We start from the raw sequence: 16,651 nt of genomic DNA on the forward strand, positions 1-16,651 counted from the left end.
TGACAGTATAACATGTTATTAACACTATTTATAATGCATTATATTAACAATTCATAATGTATAATAAACATGGCTGTAAAGTGTAATCCAGTGTAATTCATTTTTATAAATGTTTATAACCATGTTTATAATGCCTTATGAATGCATTATAACATGTTATAAATGTGTTTATAGATGCTTACAAAGGTGACGTTCATAGAAAGTGTTACCGACATTTCTTCTTAAAAAACGTACGCAGTTTTCACAAAGATACTGATGCACACTCAAGACCACAAAAGTGTGAACATTCTGTGGACTTTTTCTTAGGGCCTTTTAAGAAAAAAACAGGAAGATATTGGTGAAAAAGGCCCAATGTTTGCATGATGTTTTGGCCAAATTCCAACTTGCATTAGCGACTAACATCGGCAAAATGCTTCAGCACAAGCAGCTAAACTTCTTACTTTAGTGCCTTTTTTTTGGAAATTCATCACACTTTTTGTCGAAATTCCTAGATGTTAAATCTTGAGGGATCCTTCTTCAGAGTATTATTTGTATTTAGGTTAATCCTGTTCTTTTGGGAACCTAATATACAGGTACAAAGTATGTCCTGTGAATAACATTCCAGTTCCCGATAAATGAGCAATGTATTTCACCAAACTTGACCCAACCTTGGGTAGCACATATGTGAATAGTACCCTCACCACCTCACCCAAGCCTGATGTGGTTTGTCCCGCCCACCCAGCTTTAACAAAACTGTGTTCCTCAACAGTCTTTCTGTCTCAAATCTGAAAGTCGTACCAAAGGAAAGCTAACAACCAAGCGAAAGCTAACCTAGCAATCATAACTGACCTATCAAGTTAGCTGTGTCTTTCTGACATTTGATCATGACTTTCTTTGGCCACTTGGCCGTGCCAGCACTCTGTTAGCATTCTTTAGCATTAAAGAGAATAAGAACCTTAATTTCCTTAAGACTTCACCATGACGCGGTGTGTCTGGTGTGCAGTGGCCTTTAGGCAGGGCACTTTACCCCCCACAGCCCCAGGTGCTGTCGTTCTGCTGGTGATGCTGTGCTGCTCCCAGACTGGGCATAGTAAGGCAGCAAAATGGCAAATTTAGTTAGCAACAAAAAATGACAAACTGTAGGATGAATAAAGTCCATAACATAACTAAAAGTCCAGCTCGGCTTGACCCACCATCCTTCAGGACGCATGGAAGACAAGCATCAAGACTCTTCTTTGTCCAGGCACCAAGGTGGTGGAACAAATTCCTTGCTGTCGTGTTCCTTCAAGCGGCGACTGAAGACCCATCTGTTTGTGAAGCATGTAAGTGAACACTAAGCTTTTGCACTAATCCTATGTCTTAATTCTGTATCTTTTTTCTAGGTATCAGCACAGGCTTTTGTTTTTGGCAGTGTCTGAGCTCAAGAGTCGTTTGGACTACAACCTATTTGTACTAACTAGGACATTCTTTCTGAGTGGACAACAAAGCTATGGATAAGAGTCAGTGTTCACACACAGGAGGAGGATGGTGCTTCCATCTAAGAAGAAGGAGTGAAAATGGTACTCAATACAAGAATATCAGATGAAGTGAATATTGAGGTTCGTCTTGGGGGTAAACCAAACAGGGCAACCAGAGTGCAAGGATCATTATTCTTATTCTTCTTCTTATTATTATTATTGTTATATTTACTATATATTATAATATATAAATATATAACATTTAAAATAACTATACAATATTATTATTACATTGTAACAACCTGCCATTGGCTGGCACTGGCCTCTAGATGCTCGTGGGACACGGCCTTGCTGACGATCATGCTGATGGCCATGCTTGGAGGCTCATGAGAGGTGTGCACCCTCCCCAACAGGGACTATTAATATTGTTCATGTTGTTGTTCATCAGTTAAAGGCCTATGTTTGTGCTTATTGTGTTGTTCTCTTTTAGGGAGAGGGCTTAGTTAGTGTGGGTTGGTGGTCACTGTGAGGGTGAAGTGTATGGCTATTGGTGACCTTCCCTGTGAGTTTAGTGCTTTGTGTGTGCCTCTCTGCCCTGGCATTTAATGAAGAGCAACAATGGTGGAAATGGTGGAAACACAGCCTCCCCTGTGTCTTACAATATTTGGTACAAATGAAAAACAAAGTTTGACAAAAGCAAGTTGAAGAGGGACAGCGGCAAAACATAAGTGTTGGTCCTCACTGTTGGTTTTCTGAAGCTCACTGACACTGTACATGGTAGCAGTCTCGCATATAAGCATGTCTACACCTTAAATTTTTTTATTGTAAGTAATTTTGCTGATGTTAATACTGAAGTGCTATGACTTGCTGTTTCTGACCACAGCTTGGTAGGCCCAGATGGTTTTATTAGTGCATCCTCTAGGGCAAAACGCTACTTTCCATAACGCCAAAGGTGTCAGCGTTAATTGTCCCTCACCTACTCACTGTATGGCCTTGTCTGTTCCTGTTGATGTTCTTTCACTTGAGGAGTCAAGCTTTACCATTTTTGTATGACAGTTTTGACATGTTTGCTATTGAGAAATTCACATTGTTGATCACTATTTATTGTTCATTGTTCATTAGCAGAAGGCTATCTTACAAATAAAGGTGCCACAAAAACGGTTCTTGTAAGCAACGTCATAAAAGAAACACTTCTGGTTCCCTAAAGCAGTGGTTTTTGAGTCCTCAGTCTCCCCAAACAGTTGATATTATTCTATCCTAGCTCCCAACACATCAGGACAGAGTTAAATGTGTACTGTCTAGGTGGTCCTTAGAATCAGTTACTGAACCACTGCATTACTGGAACATTTGCTTCTTTGCTTTTTTCCGTTGACCACTGGTCCAGTACAGAAGGTTCCAGATTAATTGCTTTTGCTACCTGCTCTAGATTGCTACCCACGGGACCTAAAGATACTTAAGGGCCTTCTCTGCCGCTGCAGTCGACAACAGCAAAGTCTTTATTCTCCCAGGTGAGGATAAAGTCACCAAGCACCAGTGCAGCACATCATAACTAGCAATTGAGGTAGCTAACTAACTGAACTTGCACCTCGGTATTTTCTTCACCATGGTGGAGCGAAAATCAGGCAAGTATGGGCGAAACTGATGTGATTTGGTTTGGTGGGAATGTATAGTTCGGTAAACAGCTAACGTTAGATAGTTCACTAGTTAGTTATTTGCAACTGTAAGTGATAAGCAACGTTATGTTAACTGAAAAGCAGTTCCTCCACTTTAAGAGCGAAGAAACCACAGCTCGCTCTTGTTTTCTATCCTCTTATGCTTCTGAGGTTTATGAGTTTGCGATAAATTTGTCATAGAGTGAAATTAATAACTACCAGAAACAAATTCCTTTTCCACATTTCTCATTCAAGTGAATTGGCTTTTTCGCAAGGTAGATTTCACTCTTGTTCGGTGTGACCGAGTGGAATGTAATGACCAAAAAAAGACAATTTAATTGATAATCATGGTTATTGTGATGGTTCCAGCTATCTCAAGCAGGTGGAAAATGGACAACAACCAGAACTGTCAGTTCCTGTTCTGGTGAGTTCTTGTTTTTGAATGTGCAGTTAAAAACACACTTAGAGAACATCAGTAAATATATACTTTGGTATTAAGTGAAATAAGGTCTATATATTAGTCTGTGCTACCTGGGAAAACTGAGACCATGTGTTTTCCATAGTCAACAGTAAGATTGGACCTAATGAACTCAGTCTGGTCTCTTCTGGCATTTGTTGATGCCCCCAGTAGGCCTCAAGCAAAGGCTGAAGTCATTAGGTAGTATTTAAAGGAAATTCTTTCTCTTCCCTTTTCTCTTCCTCTCAATGCTGGCAGTAGTTGTTTTGTTGTTTTGATGAGCTTAGCTTCACTGAATTAGCCAGAATTGTTTACTGGAGCTCCAGTTTCCTTCCACAATCCAAAGACATTCAGTCAGCCCAATTGTTGGACATGCTAAATAAGTGTGAATATGTGTGTGAATGTATATGTCTGTGTGTCTGCGCTGTGATAGACTGGTAAGATCTTCTGGTTCCACTCTAGATCCTCTCCCTATACAGTCCAGTCACTACTTTTATGATCTGGAGTACCTTTAACTTTGGAGTTTTTATTTTGGAGTTTTAATTCGCTGCTGTGGGGAATGGTCTGTGTAGCACCCCCAACTATGCCCATCTGTGCTCCTCACACATGACGGTGGGACCATTTGGTCACATACCAACGGTTTCAGTGCTGTAAAAACAGTTCATAGCAGTTGCTTCACATTCCAAAGTCTGCTTCAGCAGCAGTTTCTGAGTGGGTGTGCACTTACACAGAGCAAATTTCACATCACTAAATTGCCTATCACAGATTTGTTTAACCAGAGTAACAGTAAAAGGTGGCTGAGGGGTGAAACATATTCCTGTTTTTAAGTTTGTATATTTGTATGCTTAAAATGGTAGCAGGGCTGGCTGTAGCCTTGTGCCTAAGCAGGCTTTTCTAGGGACCCCCATCTTGCTAGGATTGCTGGCTAATTTGCTTACTGTTGATGACTGGATGCTTATTTGGGGTTCTACTAATTTGCAGTTTACATTTCAGAAAACCTTATCAGCGTTCTCGATTCAGGGGTCTGTATCATGATGCAGTATATCCTGCTTACCCAGCTTACTTAGTTCAATCTAACCAGTTGTTTTTCCCCTTCACTTGAACAGTACAGACAACATAATGGTACAGTACTAACCTAGTAGTTGTTAGGGGCCTCTTGGTGGCTGCAGAGGCCCTAAGCAGCTGCTTATTTCGCTTATTAGGTAGAGTCGGCCCTGAATGGTAGTTTGTTCTTTACATGACAAAATGCAATCACAACACAACATTAGAAATCATTTTATTATAAATGAAGGGTAGATTGAAAGGTGGAAACAGCCACTGTTTGCCCCCACCAAAATCAAAGCTTAAACTTAATCAGGGATTGTTAATGATGAGTTGAAGCTGACAATTGTGGGCAGGTCCCGACAAATGATTGGTTACTACTGATTTCTGGAACTGGCTGGCTGTCAGTGGCTGTCAGAGCTTTTACTGCATATGAAAAACAGGGTCAGGACTTTCACTCCAAAAGAAGAACTTCAGAGTAAACCTGTAAAATAGTGTTAGCCGAGACACTGTAATTACTTTGTAAATGTTCAGTAATCATGATTAATCACTCTCAGCCAGGCTAATTTTCCTTACACGTGAGAAACTGCATGTGTGCAAGGGTGGTTTTCCTTTTGCGAGTAGTTGTCTTCGCGCCAGTGGGTTTTTTACCTTGTGCTAGAATGGTTTTAATATGCTTGTGAATTTTTAATTGTATTTGATGCCATAACTATGGTGGGAAATAGGAAATCCTTTAATTAACAGATAAATAGACAGATATATATATATAAAGAAAACTTAATAAACTTTGGGGACTGACGACACCAATTTATCCAGTTTTGAAAATGGCTTTTCTGTTAGACTTGTATTGAATTGTACTTGTATGAATTGTGGACTGTAGGCAAGTCAGGTGACTCTCTGATTTCACATCAATCTGTGAAGAATGTTTCTTGATGTTGACATTTTTAAATAAGTATAGACATTCCTAAAAAATCAAGTTGTGTAGAAGGTAACATACATTGCTCCAAAATATATATATATATCTCATAGTCTTAATGATACCTTCACAGATGTGCACAAACACCCCCCCAAACCATGACAGACACTGGCTTTTGAACTTTATACTGATAATGATCTGGATACTCCTTTTCTTCTTTGGTAGACAAAACATGACATCCATTATTTCCATAAACAATCTGAAAAGTTGACTCATCAGACCACAATACATGTTTCCACTGTGCATCAGTCCATTCCAGATTAACTCAAGCCCAGAAAAGCCTGCAGTAACCCTTGTTGACATATGACACATGTGCATGGTACATTCGTGGGTGCAGTGACAAACTGAGTTTACTGACAGCAGTTTGTTGAAGTACTCCTGAGCCCGTGTGTTGATATCCATCACAGAAGTATGCCAGTTTTTAACGCAGTGCCGTCTGAGGGATTGAAGGTCACAGGCATTCATTTGTGGTTTTCGGCCTTGTGCTTTACTCACACTGTCTGGATGTTACTTGTGTGCTACTTTCATACTCAATCAGGATTGTAACACCCATATAACACCCACTTTTGAACATTTCACAACATTCGTAGTATTAAATACCCCCTGTCCCAGATTTTTTGAATGTGTTGCAGGCATCAATTTGTGGAATTAGTAAATATCTGCAAAAACCAATGAAGCTGATAATCTACAATAACATATAAATATCTATAATATATATATATATATATATACATACATATGTGTGTGTGTCCCAAAAAAAGAATCGTCAGCACCGAAACTAATACTTCCTGCTACAAAGTGAACTTTTTTGCATTTTAAAGAAAATATATTATGTTTTTATGTGTGTACTGTTCAAAGCTGTGTTTACCAGTCAAGTATTAGGCGGCGTTTTTGAGTTTTGCTAAACATTTGGTAAAATTTTGTTTTGGTAGAGACAAAATGGAATATTCAATCATTTGTTTTAATAAAAAAAAATGCAAGTAAGCTATAGGGTCACTCAAATCATGAGTTTGACTGAAGCTGAATTTCTGTCCATCATGGCCACATGGTGAGCAGTCCGCATTGTTATGAAGTAAATGTGTGCCAAAATCTGAAAGAAAAAAGAATTGTCAGTACCGAAACACATATTTTCTGCTACAAAGTCAGTGTTTTGCATTAAAAAAAAAAAACTTTGTGTGTGCAGCTGTTCAAAGCTGTGTTTACTAGTCATGTACTGGGTGGCGTTTTTGAGTTCTGTTCAAATTTTGCTAAAATTGTCACTACTGGAACATTTCGAAAGTTTCGGTAGTGTTCTGATTGCTAAAAAATGGAATGTTCAATCATTTCTTTTAATAAAATAAACATAACTGAGGTATGGGGTCACTCAAAGTGAAAGACTAAGAACCCCTTTTCAGTACTAGATAGAACCATTTTTGCTAAGAGTGCAGTGTGTAGTGCAATGTTCTGTAATCAAACCATTAGGCTTTACTTAGTATTGAGTATTACGTGCAGGGCATACGTCGTGTAATCTACTGTTGAGTTGAAGATCATTTGTGTTATTTCAACGTCCGTTTTAAGCACATTTAAGTAAATCTGTGTCCTGTAGCTTGCAGGGGAGTTAAACTTGATGGGTGGACTAATGTGTTTGTATAACTTGTAGTGTTTGTATTCGTCTTTTTGTCTTTACAAACTAACGTCCTGTTGTGGGACAGAACGTTCTGTAAGGGGGAAATAATGTAAACATTTACATACGAGGTTATATGATTGAATTTGGATGAGTCTGCAGGCTGAAAGGTCTTCTGCCCAAATAAAGGATTCCTGTTTATGTGCCTTTCAGTGTGCAGTGCGTGAATCACATACATTCAAATACTTTTTTCTTTCCAAAAGGATCTGTCAGTCATTCTGAAACAGATTTATCGACTGAAATAAACAGCAGGAACTCACAATCTTATACCTATAATTAATAGGTCTTAGTTGGATTTTTGTTCATTGTTTAAATCCATTTTTTCCCTCCAGTTTATCTCTAGCTGGGTCTCCCTGTCTGCTAATGCTAACGAGATGGCAGGGCGAAGGCTAGCAGGTGCTTCCTCCAACACAAGTGAAGCTCCACCACATCTTTTCACACTGCTGCTAACATCATTAGACAGCTTAACATCCTGGGAGGAGGCCAGGATTCTGGCGCACGTGTTGGCCAGCATCGCAATGTGGTGCCAAGAGAGGGGGAACGTCTTACAGCAAAGCCAGCTTTGCTTCTTTTGGACTCTTGATTACGGATGGCTGTGGCATCAGTGGCAAACTCACAGTCTCCTGATGTTAGGGTTGACAATTAGACGGTTGCACCTCGCCTCCCATTTATTAAAAAGAAATCCACTATGTATTTTATGTAGTCACAGTTTGTAGTAATATGAGTAATAGTAATAGAGGCACTGTTAGTAGTAGTGAGAGTTCACAAGTAATAGTGCTAGTGAAGTATATTTAAGGGAGCATTTTTATAGAAGAAGGTAAAAACACTCTTTCAGCATGAATTTGGGGCCTGGAGTTCTCTGTGTGCAGGGGATAGGAATGTGAAATGGGGGGCCCCTCAATTTAAAGGTCCATAGGAAAGGGGCCTCTCACTTTCTCCCTTCTTCTCTTAGTTCCAAATAGATGAGATCATTTTAAAAAGAACCATATGTTCTGTCTCCTGTTTCAACAACAAGAACCATATATATATGCTGTTGGTCGTTCTGTTCGGGAGGGGACATTTAGAATTGGCACGGATCCTCTCTCAGGTACTTTATAGTGCTTGATATGATGCTGTTTTACTTTGTAATAAATATTTTACTAGCAACACAGTGTCACAGGAGTTGTTCTTCACAACATCTACACATCATCGCTACTAAATAAACAACACTAGTAGCCAGTATAGTAGTCAACAGCACCAAGACCAAGACAGATAGATATACAGTGGGGTCCAAAAGTTTGAGACCACTAGTTAAAATGCTTGTATTTTGCATTCTTTTCAAATGTAACTTTTTCATTACAAATTATATTAGTGTAACAATCGATCGGACCTTGGGTCCTGGGTGGAGAAATCCCCATCAGGCCCCACACAGCTTTCCAGGCACCAGTCCACACACTATATCGACAAAGGTATTGAGACACCTGCACATTACACACAGGAGCTTTTATGACATCTCATTATAAATCCTTCGGCATTAATATTGAGTTGGTCCCCCTTTGCAGCTGTAACAGCTTCCACTGTTCTGGGAAGCTTTCTACAAAATTTTGGAGAGTCTGTGGAAATTTTTGCACATTGGCTTGTGTGCAGCTGCTCAGCCATGGAAACCCATTTCGTGAAGATCCTGATGCAGTTCTGTTGCTGATGTTGCTTCCAGAGGCAGTTTGGAACTCTTTAGCGAGTGAGTCAGCAGAGGATAGGCACTGTGCGCTTCAGCACTCAGCAGCTCCACTCCAGTTTGTGCGGTCTAGCACTTTGTGGCTGAGCTGTTGCTGCTCCCATTTCACAATTATAGCACCTACAGTTGACAGGGCAGATCTAGCAGGACAGAAATGTCACAAACTGATTTGTGGCAGAGGGGGCACCTACGACAGTGCTATGTTTAAAGTCACTGAGCTCTTCAGTACGACCCTTTCTGTTACCAGTGTTTGTCTATCAAGGCTGCAAGGCTATGTGCTTAATTTGATTGACCTGTTAGCAATGGGTGTGGCTGAAACACCTGAACTCAATAATTAGGAGGGGAGTTCCAATGCTTTTGTCTGTATAGTGTATATATAATATACTTTTCTGTACCTTCCTCTCTAATCCTTATTTAGAATCACCACCTAAAGTCAACTGAATGTAAACTGAACAACATACATCCATCTGTATTGTTAAATGAAAACATAGTAATATACTAAAACACAGTAATATAGTAATGATACATAATAACATAATATAGTAATGTGCATAATAACATAATAACAAAATAACAACTGCCTTCAGGAGATGTTTTTTTGGGGATGAGTTTCGGGACGAATGAATAAATAATACCCAGTTAAGCCATCAGAGAAAGAAGCACTCACCTGATCTCAAGGACAATCTCTGAATCCACCTTACTCTGAGACCGACACAAGGCCGAGTCCAAACGATGCTAAGGCAAAACAGAAGTGAGACAAGACTGAGACCGCTAATCTACATCATTGTCATTCCATTCACGCTGATTTATTTTTGTGAGAAGAACAAACTCAACTAGATTATAAGTTATAAGAGACAATGGAATGTGTTTTCCCAGAGTTCTTGGCGGCTTGGTCGGTTTCTGTTTATTAGCTCTCTGCTCTTTGTCTGATGTAAGAGTACATAACTCTGAAAGCTCTTATGGAACAGATAGTTTATCCTATGTCAGGAAGAAAGTTTGATGCTGTCTCCACTTTAACTTAAACAGCTCAAGTTAACACCATTATTTTGACTGATAACTTCCTAGACTTTGTCTTTTAACCTTAACGACTCGCATGTGTTCAACACATGTTTTCTACGCTCTTAGCAAAAAGGGTTCTATATAGCACCAAAAAAGCGTTCTTTGGCATGTAACAATGGTGGAACCCTTTTTGGTGCAATATAGAACACTTTTTAAAAAGTGTTCTATACAGAACCATCTACAACACATTCTCCATCAGTCTGAAGAAACTTTCACAATATAAAGAACCGTTTAATCATACAAAGTGTTCTTTGAGTGTTCATGGTTCTATATAAAACCATTTTCTTCACTGAAGAACCATAGAAGAACCATCTTTGTAAGAGTGTAAGTGAAAATAAGTGCACACATCCACTACAGAGAACACGCTTCTGCACATTTTAATGAACAATCCCTGTTTATTTTCTGAGTTTGACATATTTGGGGAAATGTGGTCTGTGCAAAAGGCCACATACAGCGGGTGAAATAAGTATTGGACACGTCACCAATTTTCGAAGTAAATATATTTCTAAAGGCGCTATTGACATGAAATTCTCACCAGATGTCGTTAACAACCCATCCAATCCACACATGCAAAGAAATCAAACCATAGATGTCCATAAATTAAGTTATGTGTAATAATGAGAAATGACACAGGGAAAAAGTATTGAACACGCTTACTGAAATGTATTTAATACTTCATACAAAAGCCTTTGTTGGTGATGAAGCTTCAAGACGCCTCCTGTATGGAGAAACTAGTCGCATGCATTGCTCAGGTGTGATTTTGGCCCCTTCTTCCACACAAACACTCTTCAAATCCGCAAGGTTCTGTGGGCTTCTTCTATGACCTCTGAGCTTTAGTTCCTTCCACAGATTTTCAATTGGATTCAGGTCAGGTGATTGGCTGGGCCATTCTAGCAGCTTTATTTTCTTTCTCTGAAACCAATTGAGAGTTTCCTTGGCTGTGTGTTTGGGATCATTGTCTTGCTGAAATGTCCACCCTCGTTTCATCTTCATCATCCTGGTAGACGGCAGCAGATTTTTATCAAGAATGTCCCGGAACATTTGGCCGTTCATCTTTCCTTCACTCATATGAAGCGTGCCAGTGCTGTATGCTGAAAAGCAGCCCCACACTATGATGTTCTTACCTCCAAACTTCACTGTTGGTATGGTGTTTTTGGGGTGATATGCAGTGCCTTTTGACCTCCAGAGTTCAATTTTGGTCTCATCTGCCCAGACTATATTCTCCCAGTATTTCACAGGCTTGTCTAAATGTTGTTGAGCAAACTTTAAACGCGCTTCAACATGCTTTTTCTTCAGCAATGGAGTCTTGCGTGGTGAGCGTGCATACAGGCCATGGTGGTTTAGTGCATTACTTATTGTTTTCTTTGAAACAATTGTACCTGCTGATTCCAGGTCTTTCTGTAGCTCTCCCCTACTGGTCCTTGGCTCTTGGACAACTCTTCTGATAATTCTTTTCACTCCTCTGTCTGAAATCTTGCGGGGAGCACCTGGTTGTGGCCGGTTTATGGTGAAATAATGTTCTTTCCACTTCTGGATTATGGCCCCAACAGAGCTCACTGGAACCTTCAGTAGTTTAGAAATTCTTCTGTAACCAATGCCATCAGTATGTTTTGCAACAATAAGGTTGCGAAGGTCTTGAGAGAGCTCACTGGTTTTACCCATCATGAGATGTTTCTTGTGTGGCACCTTGGTAATGAGACACCTTTTTATAGGCCATCAGTTGAACCATCTGATATTAATTTGCACTAAGTGGCAGGATTGCTTTCTAATTACTGATAGATTTGAGCTAGTGTCATGACTTTTAATGGCTTTTTGCACCTCTCTTTCTTCATGTGTTCAATACTTTTTCCCTGTGTCATTTCTCATTATTACACATAACTTAATTTATGGACATCTATGGTTTGATTTCTTTGCATGTGTGGATTGGATGGGTTGTTACCGACATCTGGTGAGAATTCCATGTCAATAGCACCTTCAGAAATATATTTACTTCGAAAATCGGTGACATGTCCAATGCATATTTCACCGGCTGTATATGTTTTATTTTTTTCCAGTATGGTAGCAATCGTGCTCTCAAATCACCAAATTTAAGCTTGTTCCCTGTAGGAAGTCTTAACTTATTTTTGCTTAGAAAAACACCAAAAGGTGTAATTTGACTGGGGTGTTCAAACTTTTGCACACAACTGTAATTGAAAACACCAAACTTAAAGTGTAATTCATTCAACGCAAAAAACATCCTCAAATGTTCTGCGTAAACTGAAACTATCAGTGTTTTCAGTGCACAGTGTTGTTTTAACTTAAAAAAAAAGCAAGTAACCTTTTTGTGTTTGAGCTCATTAAACTTCAACTGATAAGTAAACAGAATGTAAAACAGATTACGGTTCTGTTAATTTACTACTAGATAGTAAATTAACTAGTAGATAGCAAATTTTAAGGCTACTTACTTTTTTAAGGTAAAACAACATTTTTTGTTACTGCACAGTAATAGTAGTGAGTATTACTATGCTCTCAAAAAGATGGTTCTCCAGGGGTTCTTTAGTAAACAAAACGGTTCTATATAGAACCAAGAACACTTAGAACACTTTGCATGATTGAAGGGTTCTTTGCATCATTAAAGGGTTCTTCAGATTGATGGGAAATGTGTTGCAGATGGTTCAATATGGTATATATATATATATAGCACCAAAAAGGGTTCTGCTACTGTTACACGCTTGACATCATAATAATAGAAGAACCTTTTTTAGTGCTATACAGAACCCTTTTCCAAAAAGGTTCTATATAGAACCATAAACAGCACACTCCCCATCAATCTGAAGAACGCTTTAACGATGCAAGGGTTCTTTGAGTGTTCATGGTTCTATATAGAACCATTTTCATTACTAAAGGACCCTTGGAGAACCATCCTTTTTAAATGCGTGGATAATGGTTTAACAAATATGGCTCAGTAAATGTAGAGTATTCTCAGGAGTCCTTTTAAGTGCTGTTGGTGTAAGAGTGAGTTTTATGTGTCATGTACTGACCGCTGTATATCATCACTGTCCAAAGAAAAACAAGTACCTCCGAAATGGTAAGTTTACAGGAGAAGCCAAAGACGTTCTATACTTTCAATGTAAGTCAATGTAAATAGATTTTATTACAAGCAGTTTTGGACCTTTTTTATTGGTTCAATCATCAAGAAATTTGTGCACAATGTGAAGAACAGCTGCCACACTCACACTTCGCAGAAGACTAAAAATCGCAAAAAAATGTAGGTACTTGTTTTATATGTACATTTTTTATTTATTAATTTATTTATTTTGACAGTGACAGTATGGAGTGTTCTACTGAACTGGTTCAAAGTCAAACTTCAAAACACATTTTTAAATGACTTGGACTTTACATTAAAATCCTCTTGCTTTGAATGACCCTATACCTTAACTCCATTTTTGTCACCAACAAAACAATCAAAACTTACGTTTCAGTAGTGACTGTTTCGGTACTGACAATTTTAGCTTCTCTTCACAAGAAACGGAAATATGTAAACACCAGGTAAAACCAATTCTCCCCAGAAACGCAGGCGTTCATATCATCACGTGAAAACATGGGACCGCGTTTTTTTCTTTAAAAATTAATCTCATGATAAAAAACAATATCTTTTTTAAAAATATTAAAATATTTACTATTATTCTCACTAGTGTAAATTTAGAGTTAGAGTTTGAATCAGACACCTAGAAAGTACCCTATAAATGATGATTTTGTTTGTATGTATATTTTATTACTATCTCTATTAATTTTGTGTTTAAACAGCTCATAAAATAATCACTGTAAATATCTGAAGTCTGAAAACTGGTTTTTAATGAGTTTTTAAATCACTACTTTAGTAAAACGGTCCATGTCGGTTCCTATTGGCCAGCGAGACTGAGGACACGCCCCTCCGCGCGCTGCAGTTTTCACTCCCCTGCTCAGCAGCTCGCTGTCACTTAGCGCTCTGGCACGCGGCGACATGCAACGGTGGCCGCGCGCGTTGCTCGCGCTGCTGTTATTGCTGTGCGTGCTAGTGTGCGCGGCGGACTGGGAGCTCGTGTTGCTGCACACGAACGATGTGCACGCGCGCGTCGAGGAGACCAACAAGGACTCGGGCAAGTGCTCGAAGCCCCCCTGCTTCGCCGGCGTCGCGAGGAGGTTCACGAAGGTCAAAGAGCTGCGGAGCGCGGAGAAGAACGTGCTGCTGCTGGACGCGGGGGATCAGTTTCAGGGCACCGTGTGGTTCAACTACTACAAAGGCGCCGAGGCGGCGCACTTCATGAATAAGCTCGGCTACGACGCCATGGTGAGGAGCCCGCGCGCACATTCACGCTCTGTCCACACTGTGGGGGCATCACTCGCTTTTATGTTTTGAGTGTCCAGCACTGGACGCCGCCAGGGGCTCACGTGCGCGTGCAGAAGTTTGTGAGGGGAACCTCCGCGTGCAGAAGTTTGTGAGGGGAACCTGAATGACTTTAAACGGATAGAAACCCTGAGGCTCTGAACAGCGTTGTGTACAGGTGGAGTTTAAAGGGCAAATCCACCGATTTTTCAAAATGTCTGCAGAGATCAGTGCTGGAGATGTAAACAAGGTGAAGAGTGGTTTGATGTGAGATGGCGCCTTGCGGTGGATTTCAGCAACTCTGAAAGCCCTGCTGCTGACATCCAGTATAAATAAAGCTAACGTGTGGCCATGACTTAGTAAGGTGTGGGAACGAGATCCTGATGCATGGCCACAACTTAGAAAGGCATGGGAATTAGATAATTAAGCCTTAACCACTGCTTAATAAGGCATGATCTCATTCCCACACTGCACTAAGTTGTGGCTACACGTTATTTTTATTTATACAGGACGTCACCAGCAGGGCTCTGTATGTTTACAACATTTATTTTACTATCTAGAACCACCAGTGAACCTACACTTGCTTTCTGAGTTCATAAAAAAAGATACGAAACTGTCACTGGGGCAGTTCCTCTCGAAAATGGGGTGGGACCCTCAAGGGTACATCTCAGTACCTTTATTCAGGGAACATAACCGTTCCACTGAAATTGTATTTTTTAAGTTGTATTGACTCCACACACCCCGTCTCGTCTTCAGGCTTTTATTTTATTGTTCTGTTTTAAAAGATTTGGTTATAAAAAGGTACAAATGTGTACTTTTCACCTGGAAAAACTTATTTAAGGTACAAAATTGGACCTTAAAACCACTGTTGTACCTTTCAGGGCACTTTTACATTGTTTGTACCTTGATGAATGAAAAATGTACCTGAACAGAACCTTTATTTCTAACAGTCTATATGTAGTATTGATGCTTGTAAAATAGTGGTAGATCTGAAAAATGCTACAAATGAACACGTGAAGTTTCTAGCACCTACCGTTCAGGTCCAATTCCACCGAAAATGACAGGTAGCGAAGTGTTACTGTTTACCACATGGGTGGGTTCACTGTAACAGACAGATGGTTTGTGGTAACACTTCTTAGAAAAGTCAGGTGAATTAGTGCAAACAAAGTGAGTTCAGTATAGTTCTATGTTGTGAAAAACAAATATTTTTTCCAGCCATACTGAATTATATATTATCTATATATCTATAAGACAGACAGACAGCTCAACTGATAGATACACACGACATTAAATTATATATTAAAACTGATATGAAACTGTGTGTCAAACAATGACAGATGTATTTTTGTCCAGTGAAGGACAGCAAATAAAAAATATCACACATCAGTAAAATGTGGAACATTGTTTCTGAATAACTGCAGCTTTACCAGCATTTAATGTCAATTTTGTTAATATACATCTTCAAAACCAAAATACTGACATCTGAAAGACACTAATAAAGTAGAAGAAAATCCCTGTGTTCAGATGTTTCTCTTTCTCATTTTAAAATCTGTGTAAACATTTGGAACAAAAAGACAAAATTTACTGTATTTGTCTTTGTTTACTAAAGCTGTGTAACAGCTAACCTCGCTGTACTTAAGCCTAGCTGGCACTTGCTGTGAGCTCGTCAAGGTGCTACATTGTAGGCAACACACTGGTGGTTAAAGTAATATGAGGTTGGGTTTTGTGATTCACACAAACAGCTCAGTAACTGAAAAAAACTGTACTGAAAAAAAAAATTACTTAAATGCCCTGAAAACATTCTTTAGTGTAGATCTTTAAAAAAACACTTTTTAAAACGTTGACGAATGGCTCTGAATTTTGACTGGAGACTGTGTCATGGAAATGTGGTAACGTGGCCAGAAGCTCACGCTGCTCCACTTTGTTTAACAACGGAAAAAGTCTGTGTTAAATTGTGACCCGTGTTAGGGTGTTCCCCCGCGCTCCCCTGTATGATGTAAAACAAAACCTTATTTCAGAACTGTCATAAATCAGTGTCTCAGCATTAGGCCGCATACTTTATAACCTTTTTGTGTAATAACTTTCAGTGAGGGAGCTTTTAGAGGCATTAAACTAAAGATGTCTGGTTCCTAGTGGTGCTGCACTGTAAACAATTCTGACTCTCTAGTTTCTCTAGAACGGTGCGTTTCACACCAAACCACTCTGAATGACTTTGTTCACATCTTAACCATTTAATTATGTTGGAAAATATCTAAACATAGATGGAATTGCCCTTCAACAGTGTTCTTATAGATGTTTAGTTATTTTA

General features: G+C 39.3%; 1 protein-coding gene across 1 annotated transcript in view; it reads left to right on the forward strand.

The window, feature by feature from the left end:
* Positions 1-13,975: 13,975 nt before the first annotated feature.
* The window catches only part of nt5e (5'-nucleotidase, ecto (CD73)), a 43,607-nt gene continuing 40,931 nt past the window's right edge, over positions 13,976-16,651 (forward strand). The window contains exon 1 of the mRNA XM_036582366.1: positions 13,976-14,307. Coding sequence (XP_036438259.1) covers positions 13,981-14,307 — 327 coding nt within the window. The 5' untranslated portion in view covers positions 13,976-13,980. The remainder of the gene's footprint in view (positions 14,308-16,651) is intronic.

Source organism: Colossoma macropomum, unplaced genomic scaffold, assembly GCF_904425465.1.
Source record: "Colossoma macropomum unplaced genomic scaffold, Colossoma_macropomum, whole genome shotgun sequence".
NCBI classification, from domain to species: domain Eukaryota; kingdom Metazoa; phylum Chordata; class Actinopteri; order Characiformes; family Serrasalmidae; genus Colossoma; species Colossoma macropomum.